This window comes from Gadus macrocephalus, chromosome 22 (genome assembly GCF_031168955.1).
Source record: "Gadus macrocephalus chromosome 22, ASM3116895v1".
In the NCBI taxonomy this organism is placed as follows: Eukaryota; Metazoa; Chordata; class Actinopteri; order Gadiformes; family Gadidae; genus Gadus; species Gadus macrocephalus.
This window is the reverse complement of record NC_082403.1, coordinates 4,690,680-4,707,792: the sequence shown is the minus strand read 5'-3', so window position 1 is coordinate 4,707,792 and position 17,113 is coordinate 4,690,680. Positions and strand designations below refer to the sequence as shown.

Genomic DNA, 17,113 nt, shown 5'->3' with positions numbered 1-17,113 from the left:
GAGACAGATTGAAACCCACCGGTTTGAAGACATGGATGTCCTGGCTCCGGGACACCAGGTGGGAGCTCTTGGCGATGCAGGTTGCCGTCTCCAGCTTGTCCCCCGTCAGCATCCAGATCTGCACACCACGCCAACAAACAATATCGCAAGGTTAAGGAACGAAACACAAACACACACACACACTAATATGAATATAATCTGCCGTACAACAAATGTTTGAGCCCTGAGAGACAGAAACCCCCACCAACGAGGGGCCAACTGGTGAGATACATTACATCCACGACCCCCCCTCTGCCCCTATATCTGATATGACCTCCGACCCTAGCTCTGTTCCATGACTTCACCTCTTACCCTACATCTGCTCTATGACTTGACCTCTGACCCTCCGTCCAACTTCATCGCAACCTCTGACCTCGGGCCCCTACGTCCATTCCACAACGTGACCTCCGACCTCTGACCCCGCATGCGACCTCCGACCCCGCACCCTCCAAGGCGGTGACCTCTCTGACCTTGATGCCGGCGTTGCGCAGCAGCTCCAGCGTGGGCCGGACGTCGGCCTGCAGCTGGTCCTCCACGCCGGTCAGACACAGCAGCTCCAGCTCCCGCTCCAGGCTCTCCACCACCGCCGCCACCTTCAGGCTGCGGTCGTGGACGCTCAGCTTGGCCTGGCTGTAGCGGCTCTGGGGCCGGCGGGGGGGGGGGGGGGAGAGGTCAGTCAGTTTGGTACGACGCCGGGATGGTGATTGTGATGAAGGACGGGGTGGATGTTGATCTGGGACGAAGGGAGGCGGTGGAGGAGAGAGGAGGAAGAGGAGAGAGGAGGAGGAGAGAGGAAGAGAGAGGAGGAAGAGTAGAGAGGGGGAGGAGGAGGAGGAAGAGGAAGAGGAGGAGGAAGAGAGAGGAGGAAGAGGAGAGAGGAGGAGGAGAGAGGGGGAGGGGAGAAGAGGAAGAGGTAGAGGTAAAGTGGTGAAGGAGGAGGAGGAGAGGAGGTAGAGGAGGAGGAGAGAGGGGGAGGAAGAAGAGGAGGAGGAAGAGGGGGAAGAGAGGTAGAGGAGGAGGAGGAGAAAGAGGTGGTGGTGGTGGAGGAGGAGGAAGAGGTAGAGGAGGAGGAGGAGGAGGAAGAGGAGGAGGAAGAGAGAGGAGGAAGAGGTAGAGGATGAGGAGAGAGGGGGAGGGGAGAAGAGGAAGAGGTAGAGGTAGAGTGGTGAAGGAGGAGGAGGAGAGGAGGTAGAGGAGGAGGAGAGAGGGGGAGGAAGAAGAGGAGGAGGAAGAGGGGGAAGAGAGGTAGAGGAGGAGGAGGAGAAAGAGGTGGTGGTGGTGGAGGAGGAGGAAGAGGTAGAGAGGTAGAGGAGGAGGAGGAAGAGGAGGAGGAAGAGGTAGAGGATGAGGAGAGAGGGGGAGGGGAGAAGAGGAAGAGGTTGAGGTAGAGTGGTGAAGGAGGAGGAGGAGAGGAGGTAGAAGAAGTGGAGAGAGCGGGAGGAGGAGGAGGAGGAAGAGGATGAAGAGGAAGAGAGGAGGACAAGAAGGAGGAGGCGTGTGATGACTCACCTCAAAGTCCTGGTACTGCTCCTCCGATAGGGACTTCTTGGCCACCACCAGAGTCCTCAGACCCTCCCTCGCCATGTTCCCACACTGAGGGGAGAGGGGGAGGGAGGGGGAGGGAGCGACGGGAGTCAGGGGGAGAGGAATCGAGGGGAGGGGGGGGGGGAGCAGAGAGGGACACACAGAGAGGAGGGTCACCAACAATCACAAAGGGTTTTTATTATCTCTTGATTTCACTTGTTGACATAACAACTTTCCCAGCCGTCCAGGATCAAGCTTTGCTTGTTCTCCAAATTGTATCCGTTCCTTGTTCCTCCCTAATCAACACAATCCCATTGGAAAGTATCACATCGTGGATTTCTAAACTCTTTTCAAATATGCATCTTTATACAAAACTCCCATTAAGTCAGTCTTAAACTCTTCTAAACTTGTAGGGCGGTTGTTCCAGCAACCGGTCACAATCATGTCACAGAGAAAGAGAGAGGTGGAGAAAGAGGGATATACACTGACAAAGAGTGAGTGAGTGAGTGAGTGAGTGAGTGAGTGAGTGAGTGAGTGAGTGAGTGAGTGAGTGAGTGAGTGAGTGAGTGAGTGAGTGAGCATCATCCGCCTGATTCTAATCCACGCTCATCCTACAACATGGAGCACGAAGACGATGCCTCAAATCCAAAATGGGGTCCCTTCAATAATTAATATGTTGCGCCGGCAGACAAAAGCACAACAGACATACATCGCTGTGATTGGCCGATCGATGAGGGATCACAGATACCCTCCCCCGGGGGGGGGAGGGTATCACAGAGGGGGGGGGGGGGGGGGGCTGCGGCTCAGAGGACACCATAAAACCACCGGGGAGGGCTGGCGGTTTATATCTGATATGATAAACCAATGGGGCGCGTCGGAGGTGCTGATTGGTTATTGACAGCCGTGTGGAACACAGTTCGGTCAGCAGTCGTTAGCGGCCGTCAGACACAGGGATATGACACGCCGTTAATGACCCATCTAGGTCACTGATTCATTCCCAGAGGGCCCCGGGGGGGGCGGTCAGCGACTCGATAACGCCGATATAGTTATGATGAACGCAGGCACCGCCAGATCAGTCGTTGTGATGTCACGTCACGATGTCCTCATTAATGGCGTTGGTGGCGAGCGTGGGGGTTGTGTTTCAATCACCGCTGTGAGGATCAGCAGTCGTTGCCGTGGTGACCCGACTTCCTAGATCCAGGTTGTAGTTCTAGATTGTAGTTTGAGGTTCTAGTTTGAGGTTTTCAGTTGACTTGAAAGATGTGACCCCCCAAATGGCGGTCAGTGCTTTGCCAAAGAGCACTACAAGAATGTCAGTTGGGTCCACAATAGCCTGGCTATACCCAGGCTGCCTTGCGCGCGATTTCATTTCGAATTTCACCTGAGATAGGGAACCAATCACAGAACGGGGAGGGACGGCGAGACGATGACGACGTCTATGCGACACACACCCATCGTCTTCTTCCTCGTCGAATTTCTGTCGCTCTACATCCGTCATCTGGTATAATTGATGCGATTGGCTATGAGCGACGTGCAGACTCATATGATAGACATCCGTAGCGCCACAATAAACGGCTCCGGGCAATCGTAAACCATGCCTCAAATACGAGAAAATGAATGTGTGGTCCCCCAGACCTCATCTCATTGTAGAGTGAGATGAGGTCTGGCGTTAGCCAGGCTAGGTCCACACTGGATATTGTGATTTTAATTTTTTTAATTTTTTTGGGTCCGGCACTCGGCCATTACTTACCTCTTCGTCCAACCAGTCGTTGTACTGGACGATGGTCGCCATGGCAACGTCCGCCCCCTTCATGTAGAACGTGATGTCACCTGTGGCTTCCTCCTGTTGCAACGGACATAACACTCATGAGCACAAGAACCCTGGGTGTGTGTGTGTGTGTGTGTGTGTGTGTGTGTGTGTGTGTGTGTGTGTGTGTGTGTGTGTGTGTGTGTGTGTGTGTGTGTGTGTGTGTGTGTGTCTGTGTGTGTGTGTCTGTGTGTCTGTGTGTGTGTGTGTGTGTGTGTGTGTGTGTGTGTGTGTCTGTGTGTGCGCGTGTGTACATGAGCCTTATTTTAAGTAGACGATACCCTGGTCGGTAGGGTGTTCAGAATGTTCTGTAATGGATCTACATTGTCCTCAGCCTACCTCTAGTCATCCTTGAACACGATGCCTAACCCCTACCTGCTCCTTAAAGGGGACATATTATACCCCCAGGTGTGAGTGTGATTAGTCCTTACAAGCCGTTTCGAAAATCTGCCCCATATGACATCATTAGTGGGCGTGTCCACCTAGATCTGTGCTGGATAGATCAGTCTACCAGCCAACCAAGTGGACTGAAGTAAACGTTGCTCATCTATCCAGCACAGATCTAGGTGGACACACCCACTAATGATGTCATATGTGGCAGATTTTCTAAACGACTTGTAAGGCTAATCACACTCACACCTGGTGGTAGAATATGTCCCCTTTAACTAAATCTACCTGCATCCTTTGAGTCGCTTTGGATACAACCCACAAAAAGTTTTTTATCTATTTACGTCTGTACCTAAAGTCCAGTCAGTAAGGAAAGTTCACCGAAACCGAAAAAAAAGTCAGTTGACATTCAACTGGCCGACAGTTATTTCTGAGCTGTGGTCGTGGGCGAGCAGCGATGTGATTGGTCGTGGGGCGAGCAGCGCTGTGATTGGCCGCACCCTGACGATGATGCCCATCCTCTTGCTCTCGGAGGTGAAGGGGAAGATCTGCAGGATGTGGAAGGTGAGGACCTGCCCGGAGGGGGTCCGGAGCTGCAGGGAGGCCAGGTCCCGGTGCACCAGGGTCAGCCCCACGCTGTCCGTCCAGCGCACCAGCGCCACCTGGGGGCCACACACACACATTACATTAGGGTCAACTTTATTGTCGTTGACGACTCAATGCAGTTAGCGTCTTACCAGAGGTGCAGAAAGGCAGTAAGGTGCGGAGTAAGTGCATGTAATGGAATAATGTAGATAATACAATGTGAACATTTATACACAGCTAAAGAGATTCTTCACCGGTGGGAATATGAAGGTTTTATGAATTAAATAATTCAATGTATTATGAATGTGAAGAAAAAATTGAAATCGGTTCATCCTAGCCTGAAAAAAGGCAGAAAGAGTGTTTTCATGGTCTCTCTGGCTCAAAGTAAGAAAACCTCCAACTACCACAGTGCATTGCGCTCGCTGCCCCGCCCTCCTGTTTCCGGTCTCCCGTCCCCCTCATTCCCCCTCAGTACGCGAGCTCCCGCCCCCTCTCATTCCTTATTGGTGGAAAAATTTGCCACCAAATGTGTGTTGTAGTCCTCTGCCCTTCTAGCGGGACAAGAGGTTTCTCCCGAAATGACGTCAAACGCGTCATTGGACGTCATTTCGGGAGAAAATTAGATGAGAAAAAATGGGCCAAGGGGAGACTGGTTTAGACTGATATTTATTTATATATTTATTTATATTACAATCGCGATTTTATAATGATAGAACGCCGGTTCTAAATGGGTGAAGTATCCCTTTAAGTATCGAGAATAGGCTGCACATATACATGCATAGACACACACACACACGCACGCGCATGCAGACACACAACACATGCACTCAGGCGCAGACATACACACGTACGCAGACACACACACACGTGAAATAAAATATAAGTATTAATCGCTGTTGATCATTTGATCCACATTTAAATTTCTAAATAAATGTGCGAGCAGTGAATAATAACTTAAAATATATATATTGTCAATTGTCAAAGCACTGATGTGGCCCAGTTTAGAGTGACAATACCGTGTCCATTCATATCCCCTGAACGCTCCTCTGATCCTTTATAACACACACGAGTCCCACTGGTGCCTTCTAATGTCCTCAAGCAGCTCCCAGTAATCCCAGTAGTTTGGGGTCAAAAGTTCCACGAGGAACGTTACTTTCTAGCCCTGTTACAATGCCCTATCCGCATCGATCTTAATAGGCAGGCTTCATCAGGAACTGGTGCCATTGTCTGGTCGTTGTGAGTCACGTGGAGCGGCTGACTGGAGAAGCAGGCCCAGGTTAAGCAGAAGGACAGTCTTTGTTCATCAACAGATGTTCGACTGCAGTGGAACGTCAGATCAATAAAACACGACCGGATCAACACCGCGTCGTCCGCACAGGAAATAAATAAACAAAACACGCACAGCGGGGATCTCAACCCCCACCCCCATCCCTCTGCCTCGATGGGTCCCTGTTTGAATCTGAATCTGGACAATTAAACATCTCAACCCACGACCCGACCGTGACGCCCTCACACACACACACAAGAACACACACACACGCAAGAATACAACCACACACAAACAAGAATACAAACACACACACACACACGTAAGAAGAATACAACCACACACACACAAAAGAATACAACCACACACGCGCAAGAATGCAAACACACAACAACAAGAATACAACCACACACACAAGAATATAAACACAAACACGCAAGAACACACACACAAACAAGAATACAACCACACAAACGCAAGAATACAAACACACACACACACAGAAGAATACAACCACACACAAGAATACAACCACACACACACACACACAAGCAAGAATACAAACACACACACACAAGAAAACAAACAAACAAACACACACACACACACACACACACACACACACACGCAAGAATACAAACACATACAAGAACACAGAACACACACGGAGATACACAAACACAAGAATACAAACACACACACACACACACACACACACACACACACACACACAGACACACGAGAATACAAACACACAACACTACAAGCGGGCGTTGCGGGCCCTGGCCTGAGCGGCGGCGAGAGGCCGTGGGACCCTGAGAGAGAGAGAGAGAGAGAGAGCTCCCCGGTGCGGGTCCCCGTCCCCCAGCCCCCAGCCCCTGGCCCCCAGCCCCCAGCCTCCCCCTTCATTCAGCTGCGGAGGAGCACGCTCCCTCCCCCCCCCTCCCTCTCTCCCGCCCCCCCCCTCCCTCCCGCTCCTCCCCCTTCACCTCCTCAGCAGGAACTGAGTGGGCCCCCCGAGACGGGTCCCTCAGCTGCGTGCCGCTCGGCTCCTCAATGGCTTCATTTTCAATTTGCTCGCTCAAAGGTTGTTATTATACTCCCGACCTACAAATTGGAACTTCCTGTTAATACCCTGTCATCTCTGCTCTCTGCGCCCCGGCAACAAGGATCGGCTGTATTTACTTAACACACATCTGTGTGTCGTTATCCCGGCGTGCGCGTGGGGACACACACACACACACACACACACACACACACACACACACACACAAGGGGGAAGGGAGGGAGGGTGCGCATGCAGAACGCGGGGCCGACACGTGCACAAGAATACAAACGCACACACACACACACACACACACACACACAGAAGAATACAAACACACACACAGAAGAATACAAACACACACACAGGAATACAAAACACACCCACAGCATCATGGGTGGTAGCACATGAGAACACAAACCAAACACACACACACACGCTCATGAAAACCTGCCTGCGCACACATGAACACACACACACACACACACACACACACAGGATCTGAAACAGAGCCCCTCAATCTCCCTCATCAGTTTCATGGGAGCTATTTAAAACCTTGTCAGCCCCGATACGAGCTGTGGGTTACACACGCCATGCTGGGAGAGACACAGAGACGCAGAGAGAGAGAGCGAGCGAAGAGAAGGGTAGAGAGACAGAGACAAACAGAGAGACAGAGCGAAGAGAAGGGTAGAGAGACAGAGACAAACAGAGAAGGGAAGAAAGGGAGAGACAGAGCGAGAAGAGGAGAGAGACACACAAACACAAACAGAGACAGAGACCGAGAGAAAGGGAGAAAGGGAGAGAGAGAGAGAGAGAGAGAGAGAGAGAGAGAGAGAGAGAGAGAGACAGAGAGAGACAGAGAGAGAGAGAGACAGAGAGAGAAAGAGAAAGAGAGGAGACGATGCGTGACAGCTTTACGACAACACCAGATTGGTTTAAACAACACACGCCATCAATCCGCCGGCGTCCCCCCAGCGTTCCCGGGCAGCAGAGTGTATATCTCCCCGGCGGGTGGATCTACAAACCCCCTCCTGCTCCACGTCTCAACACCGGTTCAGCTCCCCCTCCTCATGTTGACGGCCGTACCGCAGGACGTGGCCCTCGGAGCGATGACTCGTTTGCTTTGCATCGTTGCCCAGGTTACAACCGCCTCAGCGATAAGATTTTGTATCGATTGCAAGAGATATTTAGGTTACCAGGGAAAATGTCACATTCTGGCAGATGCTTAAAGCTAGGGTAACGTTGGCGGAGGAACCGGTTTAGATCGATTTTGAAAGCATCCAACCAAAGAAACCCAGCCCTCCAGTGACTAGCTCGCTAGCTTTAGCAATACGTCTGCCACGGAGGTAGGCAAACAGACAGGTGAACCATCCTATAATTTCGGGCCGACTGCAATGATTTGACTGGCTTATTACAGGCCTGCAACAGACTCAGATTAGGGTTGTTTTTTTAGTTTTTGTCCCAACTTTTGATTTATTGATTACTGTCAGGATGTGAAGAGAATTTACACAAATACGACAAATAATGCTTCATAAATGGCTTTAAATAATAAACTTTTATGTAAAGCCATTTATGTTTGCTTTAGCTTTCTGCTAAATCTTAAATACATTGCTTTTTTAACTTTGCCTTTATTTTCTATTTTAATACTAAAATGCCATTATAACTTTCTATTTTACCCATTTCTTTGCATATGTTTTCTTTTACTTATCCATTATTTTATTTTATTGTATGACAATGTTTATATGTGAAGCACTTTGAGTCTGCCTTGTGTATGAAAAGTGCTACATAAATAAAGTTGCCTTGCCTTGCCTAAATAGTGTTTACATTTACACTTCTTCCCTCAAACCCAGAGGAAGCCATATGATCGATTACCAATCGATCATATCTTCAGGTCGCTCCCTCACACTGCAGTCTTCCCTCTGTGCAGCCGTCCAATTAACACCAATTTAAAAAGATAAGCAGGTCGTTAACGGCCCCCTGCGGTCATTAAAGGCCACGGTCACAGGCCCGCTCATCACTCAGGGTCAGAGGTCAAAGGGAGGCTCTTGTTCTAAGTACGACTGTTGACCCCCTCGTCTGACCTCCAGGAGGGGGGGGGGGGGGGGGGGGGGGCTTTCATCACCGTGACGACGGCGGAGGCATACCCCAGAGTCAGGTAATCTGCCTCAGGGAAGAGGAGTCAAGCAGAGGAGTGGGGTAGAGAGAAGTAGGGAAGAGAGGGAATAGGAAGAGAGAGAGAGGGGAGAGAGGGAGGTATTGCGGGGAGAGAGAGGGAGGGAAGAGGAAAAGGAAGCAAAGAAGGAGAGATTGGGAGAAAAGAAGGAGAGAGGGGGAAGGAAGGGATGGTGGGGAGAGAGAGGACAAGGGGGGAGAAGAGTTGAGAGAAGACGCATTGAAAGAGAGATCATAAGAGAGTGAGAGATAAAGAGAAAGAGAGAGTGAGGGGTGTCTCAGGTGCGAGTCACCTGTATAACCTGCTCTGATGTTATCTGGAACACAGAAATAAAACGGGCACACGCACGCACACGGACACACACAAGAATGAACCCCAGTCAGGGGCCCCCGAACAGGGACATAAAACGACAGCCAGAGAACAAAGAGTGGACAGAGAGGTGGAGAGGACGGGCCGATAGATATCGCCCCACACACACTCACTCATCGTCTCTTAGAGAAAATTAAATATTGATCACTCCCAACGGTGGGAGACAAAGAAGGGGAAAAAGATACGAGTGGAGCGTACAGGAAAATAAATAAACGCACACATCAATCTGGAGAAGGGGGGGGTTTGAAGAGTGTGTAGGGGGGGGCTCCACACACAGTGCTTGTGAAATACGAGATTTCAGTTGGGCTACCCTTTTTTATCTGCGCTGGGACCGCCGCGGTTAGCCGTGAAAAAACGCCACATCTCGTTACGTCAAACTCAATAATATCACTCAATATTATTCTCGGTGAAAGCCGAATTCATGATTTGAGCCGTGAAAGACGGCTTCGGGAAGAGACTGACGGGATTAGATTAAGTAGGAAAAAAGCACTTTACATAGATGTCATGTCCTAACACGAAAAAAAAGAAGATTTCACAGACAAATCAAACAGCTTTCCTTCAATACATATTGAACAGCTCTTTTAACGGAAAAAGAGCAGTGGCATTCCTTATCGACAAACCAACAGCCGCCTCTTAGCTCCATGTACTCAATAATCATTGAGTCTCTCCTTCATCTTATTCTTCTCTTTCGTTCCCATAATGCCATGGGTGTAGCCATTAGCTCAGAACATCGCCTGGCGGCCATCTTGGGTTTTAGACACTGGGCAGTTTGTTTGAGGTTTGGTTCAACACCAAGATGGAACCGATGAAGTGGCGAGGTGAATAAGGCCCATTATGAACCAGTATATCATTATAAACAAGTCGGTTTGGAGAATCACCAGGAAGGGAACCAGAGGAGGAGGAAAAAACCCAGCCCCAGTGAGGCATTGCAGGTCTAGAGTCTTCTATAAGGGTCAAAGAGATGAATTCACAGGGAGCAGTTTAAACTGCTCATAAACTCAAGCAATGGTAAATGGAATGCATGTATAAAGCAGCTTGCAAACCAGTGGCCACTCCCAAGGGCTTTACAATATTGCTTAACATCACCTATTCATGCAGACATTCACACACGGACGGCGGTGTCAACCCTGCCAGGCGACAGTCAGCTCGAGGAGCCTGGGGGTCGTACCAGCAACCTTCCGGTCACCAGCCAGCCCGCTCTTACCTCCTGAGCTGCATGCCGCCCCGAGCACTGACTTTACGGGAACCAGTCGGCATCGCTTAGCAACGAGTGCTCTCGCAAAGAGTCCCGGAATTCATTACCACCCCAACTCAGAAACACGGACTCATTCCCCCGTTTCAGATCGCAACTCAAAACACATCTGTTTCCAACAGCCTAGTCCATCTGAGGCCGATTGCTATGTCTCTTACTAGTGGTATTATCTTTTCTGTATCTTATTATTGTTTCTTTTTAAAGGCCCCGTGCTAGTCGCACTCACACCCGGTGGCATGTCCCGGGACCTCCAATGACTGTGGTGCGGTGCCCTCGAGTGCCGAGAAAAGGCGCCCGTTCAATGTGTCAATCATAGCTACCTCGTCGGGGCTGGAGGCCTGGTAGGTGCGGCTGTGGTCGTTGAAGTCCTGCTCGGCCTCCGCCGCCTCTGTCTCGCCGCCGTCCCCAGCGCCGGCCTCGTACACGGGCGTGACGTTGTGGCACAGCGCGATGGCCTTCACCGCCTCGTGGATGCGGCTCACCACGCTCTTGCGGACCTTGGGGGCGGCCGCGGTGGGCTTCCTGGAGGGGGCGGCGCCGCCGGCCACGCCGTTGGCCGGCTGGGGGACCACCTGGGGGGACGGCACGGCGGGGGAGTGTTTAGCGGGAATTTGGTTAGCGTAGACAGGTTAGCATACATCAGGTAATGCGACCACGCTGATGTGATACATAGCTAACGGGAAAATAGATGACCTTTACATAACATGTCCGATCTTTTGCCTGAATATAGCTAGCCTGACAGAGTTAGCGTGAGAGTAGTTAGCGTGCGCCTAGTTCGAGTGAATGGAGTTAGCGTGAGTTATTGAATATGGATGAAGTGGTTTGACCGACAGGGTCTTATCACCAAGGAGCAAAACTTGTACACACGCCGTTGTCTTTAGTGACAAGTCTCCGGAAAACAGTAATTCCCTTTCTGCTTAATTCCTTAGATCACCAGATTACGAAATCAGAAGCACAAAACACTGAACCCCCCCCCCCCCCCCCCCATCAACCAGAGAGCATCCCCCCTCCCATAACCATCACATCATATCTCAACAGGGGGCCTCTCCAACCCCCACCCCCACCCCACCCCCCCCCCCCCCACTCTGACAACGCCCCTCCTTTCAGCTGAGTGGGGGCTCACAACGGGCGCCACCAGGCCGCGATCCCGCCGCGACCCCCCCCCCCCCCCCTAGAGACCGCAAGCCGCGGAACGCCAGCTGGCTGTGACGGGGCATCATGTGGCTTGGCGGTTCAGGCGTGATCTCAGACGTGTCATTAAGACGCCGTGGCTACTTCCTGTGAGGGGGCGGAGACCAGAGAACTCCTACGCTGATGATGAGGAGGGTGAGGAAGGTGATGAGGAGAGCTGATTGTCTACAAATAAAGACATTTCTTTATTTGTAGATGAAATAAAAAATTATATTCACAGTTGATTCCGTATTTTTTGGTCACAGACAAAGTGTTATTTGTTTTATTTTTGTATTTTTATCTATACATTTATCATATATTTATACCTTCATCTAGTATTTTTCTTTTCTTGTCATCATTTTGTATTCATGTTCTAGACTGTAGCAGCCTTATTTCAGTTACTTAGTAGTTAAAAATGTGAGAAGCTGCATTTGAGCAGCCTTAGCTTTAGCTCGTAGCAAAAAAGAAAAAAAAAAGAAGCTGGTCATTTTTCATCAGCTGAGGCTCCAAACAGGAACGCCTGGCAGCCGGTCTCCCGGCTCTCACCAGATGTTTAGAGTCGACTGGAGTGTGAACAATATGGCCCTGTCAGGCCTTTCAGCGCCTCACGCTCAGAGAGGAACAACACTGGCCTACAGTAACAGAGAGGCATTCAGGGACGCACTGAGACGAACAATATTGACCCTCTTCTCCTTTAAGATGCAGTCCGCCGTGGTTAAATATAGGAAATGTCACTCAGTCGGAGGAGGGAAGGCTTGGCTTTTCATACATCAGGAACAATATCTACTCATCTTCTGTTAAACCAGCATCCGTAAAAAATCAAACCCAAGATCTCTAACTGGTAAATGGACTGCATTTTACGCAGCGCTGTTTTAACCAGTGGCCACTCAAGCGCTTTAGAATATTGCTTAACATTCATCCGTTCATGCACACATTCACACACCGACGGCGGAGTCAGCCACGCCCGGCGACAGCCAGCTCGTCGGGAGCAGTCAGGGTGAGGTGCCTTGCTCAAGGACACCTCCGCGACACAGCCGGGGATCGAACTTGCAACCTCCCGTTACCAGCCGACCTGCTCTACCTCCAGCGAGGATGAAAACAACAAACTTTAAAGAGCGGAAGCAACGAAGTGACCGTCCTTTAGCGTGAAGTAGCAGAGAGTTGTATCCCCCTGACCCCCAGCTGCCATGGGGGGGGTCAGTCCCCCAGGGAGGAGGCGGGTCTCCCAGGCGGGGGGGGGGGCCACTGTACCTGGGCGTAGGACTGGATGATGTGGCTCTGGATCTCGTCCATGGTGTCCGTCCCGTAGGACACCGTCCCCAGGTGGAGACGCTTGAAGATCATCTCGTTCTGGGTCAGAGTGCCTGCGGATTCAGATCAGAGACATTTCAGGGTTAGGGTTTGCAAAAATGATGCATATTATTAATCGAATTATTATTATTTATTTATTTTATGAAGTATTTATCAGTTTAGCAGATGCTTCCTTTGTTGGATCATGGATTCATTCGACTGAACGTTGGACTACGGGTCGATCGTCTGATCAGAATTTGTCTCGCGCATCAGAACGTGTATCGTGTATAGTTAGCATCCAACCCTAAGACGACCTTTCCCTGCACACACACACACACACACACACACACACACACACACACACACACACACACACACACACACACACACACACACACACACACACACACACACACACACACACACACACACACACACACACAGAGTACGGTGCGCCAGGTCGCCACCCTACCCACTAACCTCATTACTCGTCTGCTCGCTAACTTAACGAACCCGAGCACGGCCACAAAAAAGTCATACTAAAGACACTGCGTTCAGAGTTCACAAACTGCCCGATAAAAAAACCAAGAGCGGGAAATCAACATGAAAATGGGGTCAATGGGCCGATTTAATGGATGCCTGTTGCCAGGATGCGTATTGATAGAGCCTAAACCTGATTAGGCCTGCATCCACCTTCCAATAACACTACAGCCACGGGGTTATCCAATCCAAGGGGATTGATTGTTCCTGGTACTCTTTCCGTCTGCGTTAACTATCAACGGGGATAAATAGCTGGCCAGGCTAATCTATTCCTACCTAGATAGTTTGGGGATGGAGAGAGAGCGAGGGAGGGGGAGCGCCTTGCTCCTCTACGGGACTCCATCATTCTTATACGATGTCGCCATCAGCGACAAACACCCATTTGTTTTACAGGCTGCAGGGCTGGGTGGGGTGGAGGTGGAGGTGGAGGTGGAGCTTGATGCTGGGAGGGAGGGGTGGGTCGGCCTTTGTACACAAAGTCAACTTTGAGGGGTTTATGATGCGGTTCCTGCTGTTGAATGGAGGTGTAGTCTACGTTTGCGTTGAGGGTGTTCAGCCGACGCTCTCATCCAAAGTGACTAACTAGTACAATACACCACCGTCACAACCAGAAATTAAATCGTCTCAAAGTTTTCGGGCATGATTTATTAAGTAAGTCTTTACCAGGATATTACTAATTTGCATTTTTCATGAACTGCTGTCAAACTATCAAAAAGAGACCCCCAAAAAATCCAACGAGAGGAAATTGTAGCAAGGAATTGCGTCACAGGGAACAATGAATCGATACTAAAGGAAATCTCGAATAGTACCTACTATATCAGGAACCAGTTTCAGGACACAAATCCCACAACATGTCACAGGCCCACCGAGCCTTAAAGTGTATAGAACAGCGCGTTCAGACCACCGACCTGGGTCTGAGACCCCCAGTACCGCAGACCACCTGCAGACCTCCAGCAGAGTAGGACGGCCCTAAGCCCCTCCCCGTCCCAGGAGGCCCCGCCCCTGACCAGTGTTCCCAGTGACACCAGTACCCGTCAGCCGCCCCTAAGCCCCTCCCTGTCCCTGAAGGCCCCGCCCCTGACCAGTGTTCCCAGTGTTCCCAGTGACACCAGTACCTGTCTTGTCGGTGAGCAGGTAGACCAGCCGCCCCTAGCCCCTCCCTGTCCCTGGAGGCCCCGCCCCTGACCAGTGTTCCCAGTACCTGTCTTGTCGGTGAGCAGGTAGACCAGCCGCCCCAGCTCCTCGGGGATGGTGCTGGTCCGGACCACGGTGCCCGGGATGTTCTCGTCCTTCATGATCATCCAGGCGTACGCAGTCTTGCCCATGTCCAGGTTGACCCGCAAGCTGGGGACCGGGGGAACCAGACACAGTCAGAGAACCGCCATTTTGTTTACCTTTGTTTATGTACGCATACATGCATGTGACGTGGAAAGAGTTTAACTATAGTGTTGGATTAGGAATGACAAAGACCCAAGACAGAGAGACAAAGGGATGGAAGGCAGACTGACAGACCCCAAACAGACAGACAGATGGAAGACACTTACAGACCCAAGACAGAGACAGACCGATGGAAGACGGACTGAGAGACCCCAAAGAGAGAGACAGACCGATGGAAAGATGGAAGACACATACAGGCCCAAGACAGAGAGACAGACAGATGGAAGACAGACTGACAGACCAAAGACAGAGAGACCGACAGATGGAAGACAGACTGACAGACCCCAGAGAGACGGACAAAGAGACAGGCTGACAGAAAGACAGACACTGGAGGAAAATAGTGCGAAAGAGACAGACGGACGATTCCCAGACAGACAGACAGGCATAGAGTGAAAAAGAGACAACCCCCAGACAGAGAGAGAGACGGACACAAAGTGTGACTGCAGCACCTGATGGGGATGATGGAGGAGAACAGCACGATGAATCGGCAGAGGTTGCGGAGCCACTGTCCCACGAAGCCCTGCAGCGCGACCATGACGAAGGCCAGCACCACCTGGGCCAGGAACAGGGCCTTGGTGAGGCGGTTCAGCTCCAGGTCCAGCAGGCCCACCTGCAGGGACCAGAGACTCAGGTCAGGGCACGTGTCTACCGCACAGCGGGGGAAATGGGGGGAAACTCAAGAACAGAGAGCTTGTTGTTTCGTTTTATTTCAATGCAGAGCAGTACAATGGATCACGTAAAATTGAATTCATAATTATAAATGTACTTTTAAACATCAAATTCAAAATCAATCTCCTTGCTAAATCCTAAATAGCATTGATAACCACATTGAAGCATAACTATATTTGACGGATTATTAACAAAGGGCAGCCAAATCATTTCATGGTTCATACAACAAATATAAAGACAGGTGTTACATAAAAAGGAGCATGTTAGCATTTCTAGCACTTCAACTGACGTTTATGAGCCAAGCAAAACATGGTCGCTTTCCCCAACCCTTTGCAAAACCTTAGAATACGGCTTCTTCAAGGGGCAGAGACTACAACACCAATGAAAAACATTCCTCTGTGGATATATATTTCCACTACATCATCGGTGTGTGGGGGGGGGGGGACGGAGTTTATGGGTTTGCTTCTTTGTCATGGTAAACCTCTAAGCAGAGAGTTGGCGTGGAAGTGCTTGGTTCGTATGATAAGAGGTCAATGGGGTAGCCCCCATATGTTGGGAGACCCTCGTGAAGAAAATGTAACGATGGTGAGTAAAGAGTGTGAGATGTGGATGGGGGGGGTTGGAAGGGTCGGGGGGGGGGGGGGGTAAGAGGGTTCGTTAATGTTTTTCTTCGTCTCTCGTCGAGTGTGTCGCCCAGCCAATGGAGCATGTGGGAAAAAAAAGACGTCAAAAAGAGGAGACACACCCATCACCAGGGTGTGTCAAAGGTCTCGGACCAGAGGAGTGAGTCCGACGACCAGAACGGCAGCACTGGATCCACCCAGCCGTCCCGCCCCAGCTGATGGGTACGACCCAGTGGCTGAGCACACACAGAGAGGGGGGGGAGGGAGGCGGGGAAGGAGCTGCTGGACGGTGGCTGGGTGGGTGGGTGGGAGTCCCTCCTTCACTGCGAGCCAGTGGCACGCTAACATACTTCATGGTTGAGCTATTGAGAAAAATAGGGGGTCTGGGTGGATTAGAATGAAGAAAAATTAAGACAGAAAGGAAGTGGGGGGGGGGAGGGGGGGGGGGGGGGGGGGTAAGAGGCAGAAAGGGCTCTCCTTGTGTCTGAACAATGGCCGGTCAGAATCTTTCCCGGGCTCACGGAGGATCAGATGAAATCATTATTCATTCAGCCAAGGGGGGGGGGGGGGGGGGGGGGTGTAAGGGGTGGGCTCAATTACCTCAACCTTAAGATGCTATCAATGAATAAAAAAAAAAAATGCATATTCTACCCCATTCATCCCACGGCCATTATAAGTGAAAGGAGTGATTTGATTAGCCAGCACGACTTGTATTCCACTCTGTGTGTGTGCGTGCATCTGTGCGTGCATGCGTTTGTGCGCGCGTGTGAGTGTGAGTCTTGGCTGCGTGCGTGCGTGTGTGTGCGAAACGAACGAGGGCCGATGAAAAATGGCAGCCCCGGACGCATGAATATTCAACGAGTGTACAATCTCAAGACTACAAGGACCTGGGCTATTTATTGAAGTCCGGGATAGCATCTGTGAGACGGACGAGCC

General features: G+C 50.8%; 1 protein-coding gene across 5 annotated transcripts in view; it reads right to left on the bottom strand.

Moving 5' to 3' along the window:
- The window catches only part of atp9b (ATPase phospholipid transporting 9B), a 51,679-nt gene that overhangs the window by 11,791 nt on the left and 22,775 nt on the right, over positions 1 to 17,113 (bottom strand). For all 5 annotated transcript variants that reach the window (XM_060043151.1, XM_060043152.1, XM_060043154.1 and 2 more), the window contains exons 12-20: positions 15,335 to 15,495; positions 14,650 to 14,792; positions 12,870 to 12,982; positions 10,769 to 11,020; positions 4,258 to 4,419; positions 3,314 to 3,406; positions 1,549 to 1,632; positions 510 to 680; positions 20 to 118 (exon numbers count right to left, since the gene is read on the bottom strand). In XM_060043151.1, coding sequence (XP_059899134.1) covers positions 20 to 118; positions 510 to 680; positions 1,549 to 1,632; positions 3,314 to 3,406; positions 4,258 to 4,419; positions 10,769 to 11,020; positions 12,870 to 12,982; positions 14,650 to 14,792; positions 15,335 to 15,495 — 1,278 coding nt within the window. The remainder of the gene's footprint in view (positions 1 to 19; positions 119 to 509; positions 681 to 1,548; positions 1,633 to 3,313; positions 3,407 to 4,257; positions 4,420 to 10,768; positions 11,021 to 12,869; positions 12,983 to 14,649; positions 14,793 to 15,334; positions 15,496 to 17,113) is intronic.